Source organism: Rhododendron vialii, chromosome 11a (genome assembly GCF_030253575.1).
Source record: "Rhododendron vialii isolate Sample 1 chromosome 11a, ASM3025357v1".
NCBI classification, from domain to species: domain Eukaryota; kingdom Viridiplantae; phylum Streptophyta; class Magnoliopsida; order Ericales; family Ericaceae; genus Rhododendron; species Rhododendron vialii.
Window position 1 is genome coordinate 8924434 of NC_080567.1, and position 2759 is coordinate 8927192.

The window sequence follows — 2759 nt, forward strand, 5'->3', positions numbered from 1 at the left end:
AACCATGTTGGGTATTGTACTTCTTGAATGGCATTGGCTTCCAGCAAATGTTTGACTTCTTCAATGACGGCGTCAGCGTGTTCGGCTGCAGAATGTCGCGTCTTTTGGATGACACGCTTGACATCTTTCTTGATGTTGAGAGAGTGACTGATGAAATCGGGATCGACCCCCGGCATGTCATTGGGGGTCCAAGTGAAAACTTCTATGTTTTTCTTGAGGTATTGGAACATTTCTTCGCGGTCGGCCTCGCTAATGGAAGAGCTGATTAAGAAGAATCGGGAGCCATCCTTGCTGACGGGCATTTGGACAAGGTCCTCTTTTGCTTTGTCTTCAGCTTGCTGGCCGACGTCATTGATCATGGCCATGTCTGGGACTTCGACCCATTGCACTTGCTTGGCTTGGTGGAATTGTGGATGGCTGAGACGTAACACTTTTTGGAGGCTATTTGGTCGCCTCGTAGATCTTCCTGTCTTCCATTGATTCCGATGAAGCGAATGACCTGGTGGTAGGTGGAGGCGATTGCTTGCATGCAGTGTAGCCAAGTTCGGCCAAGAATGGCGTTGTATGGGCTAGGTACGTTGACGACGATAAATTCGACGCTCAACGTTTTCGAGCCAACGACGACTGGCAGGAAGATTCGACTAAATGGCCAAACGGGTGCTCCGTTGAATCCGATGAGGGGTACTTCGGCGGGTTGCAAGGCCGGCTCTGGGAGATCAACCTTTTTGAACAAGTCATAGTACATGACCTCCGCCGAGCTTCCCTGATCGATTAGAACGCGCTTGACGTCATGGACTCTAATTTGGACAGTTACGACGAGGGCGTCGGAGTGTGGTGTTTGCACATGTTCGAGATCGCGCTCCATAAAAGTTATTGTCCATTTGGGTGACTCTTCTGGACGTGGACGTTTGGATCCAGGTCCTACCGCGAGTACTTGCTTGGAAGTGGATGCACGATTGAGGTTGGCCTGAAGGTTAGTTTCAGATTCCTTTGTCACGGAGCCGTGGATAATGTGTATCGTTGGCTGCGGTTCATTTGGGTTCGGATTGCCAGCAGGTGGACGGGTGGGTGTTTTGGTTTGATCGATGTAATGATCGAGATGGCCTTGTGCTGCCAGACGCTCCAATAGTGCTTTGTATGGTGCGCATGCTGTCGTGTAATGACCGAGCTCGTTGTGGTATGAGCACTTCTTTCGTGGGTTCTGATCTGGTTGGCCAGTGTCTGTGCCGAGCTTTCCTGTTGGCCATTCGAACCACGGTTGCCTCATGATCTCCTTCAAGAAAGACCAGATGGGTTCTTTAAAGTATGTGGTTTTGGCCACAAGGTCATGTTCCTTCAGCTGGTGCTTCTTTCCTTCCTTGATGTTGTGGACGAGTTTCTTTGGCTGAGGCTGCTGTGTTGAGACTAGTGCTGGTAGCTGAGGTGTGACCGTTGGGGGGACTTGTAGTTGAGTTTGTTAGCCCTTGAGCCGCACGGTCCGCGTAAAATTCTTCAAGAGCTCAAAACCGTTCCACGATGCGCATCAACTCGCCCATGCCATGGGGTGGGCGAATAGCAAGTTCGTCCAGGATCTTCTTGTTAATCTCCAAGCCATTTTTGAAGTTTCTTGTGGCCCAGTACTCGTTGATTCCAGGAATTTCGTTGAACAGTCGCCAGTATCATTCGGCATACTATCGGAGAGTTTCAGATGGGAGTTTCCGCATTTGGGACAACGACTCCGGCTCCTTGGCTGTCCGGTTGCTTGTGATAAAGCGGGTGTTGAAAGCGCGTTAAAGGTCGGCCAAGTTTCGTATGGATCCAGCAGACAATTTGTTGAACCACTGGAGTCCAAGTGAGCCGAGGCTGGACGGGAATGCTTTGCATTTGATTTCATCCTTTGTGGTGCACAGCTCAATGGTTTGACGGAAGTGGATCAGGTGGGTGTAAGCTTCGCAAGTGGTTGGATCGAACTTTGTGAACTTTGGCAGGTGGAAGTTGGGTTCGGCCGTTGTGTTGATTATGTGGGACGTGAACGGAGAGACGCCGAGGTCCTTCAGCTGCCGCTTAAAGCCGGGGGGCGGTGGCTTGCCGTGCCCATCCGTCTTTATTCTTTTAGAGTCTCTGTCTGGGGATTTTTCATGGTTTTGATGCCGAAGCTTGTCTCGTAAATCTGCAATCGTTCGGTGAGGGCCGTCAGCAGACTTTCCTCTGTCCCAACGGGTCTTGGTTTCGTTGTTCGGCTCTTCGATACGCACGCCTTTCTCGTTCCGTCGAGCCTGGTTATGGTCGAAATTTCTGCTGGGATTTCACCGAGACAATCGGATACATGGCGTCTGGTCTCCACGGAATCTCGGCTACATGCGAGAGAACTCCGCGCGACCAGTCGAGTATGTGCTTGTAAACGACTCAGTATCCCTGGTGTTGGTTCAATCGAGGTGGCTCTTTGAGCGGTGTGTTTCGGATGTTGTAGGCCGTTTGTAAAGTATGATTTCCCTTGCATCTCTTGGTTCTGGTGTGATGCCAAGGCGGTCCTTGAAAGACCTGCGGCGGCCGATTTCGGGAGGACGCTCGTGTGGTGGTGGCGGGGTTGGTGTTTGCCTTCGCCGCGTCCCGCTTCTGCATCCCGCGGATCTAGATGTAGCAGGAGTGATGTCTCACTGCATTTGTTGTTTCATTTGGGCAACTTTCGCCCTCAGGGCTGCCAGCTCTGTGTCCCTATCGTCGTCGCGATGCTGTAACAAGCGGATGTAGGCCGTTGTTACGTTGTCCGCTGCTGGGGA

The 2759-nt window shown here is 51.5% G+C and overlaps 1 protein-coding gene across 1 annotated transcript; it reads right to left on the reverse strand.

Annotated features, from left to right (window-relative positions):
• Positions 1-355: 355 nt before the first annotated feature.
• On the reverse strand, positions 356-1267 carry LOC131306833 (uncharacterized). Its single transcript, XM_058333262.1, has one exon. It carries the CDS (start codon positions 1265-1267, stop codon positions 356-358), a length of 912 nt encoding a protein of 303 aa, XP_058189245.1.
• Positions 1268-2759: the final 1492 nt, after the last annotated feature.

Coding starts and splice junctions, on each gene's coding strand:
- LOC131306833 (XM_058333262.1), bottom strand. CDS start 1,267: ATGAGGCAACCGTGGTTCGAATGGCCAACAGGAAAGCTCGGCACAGAC.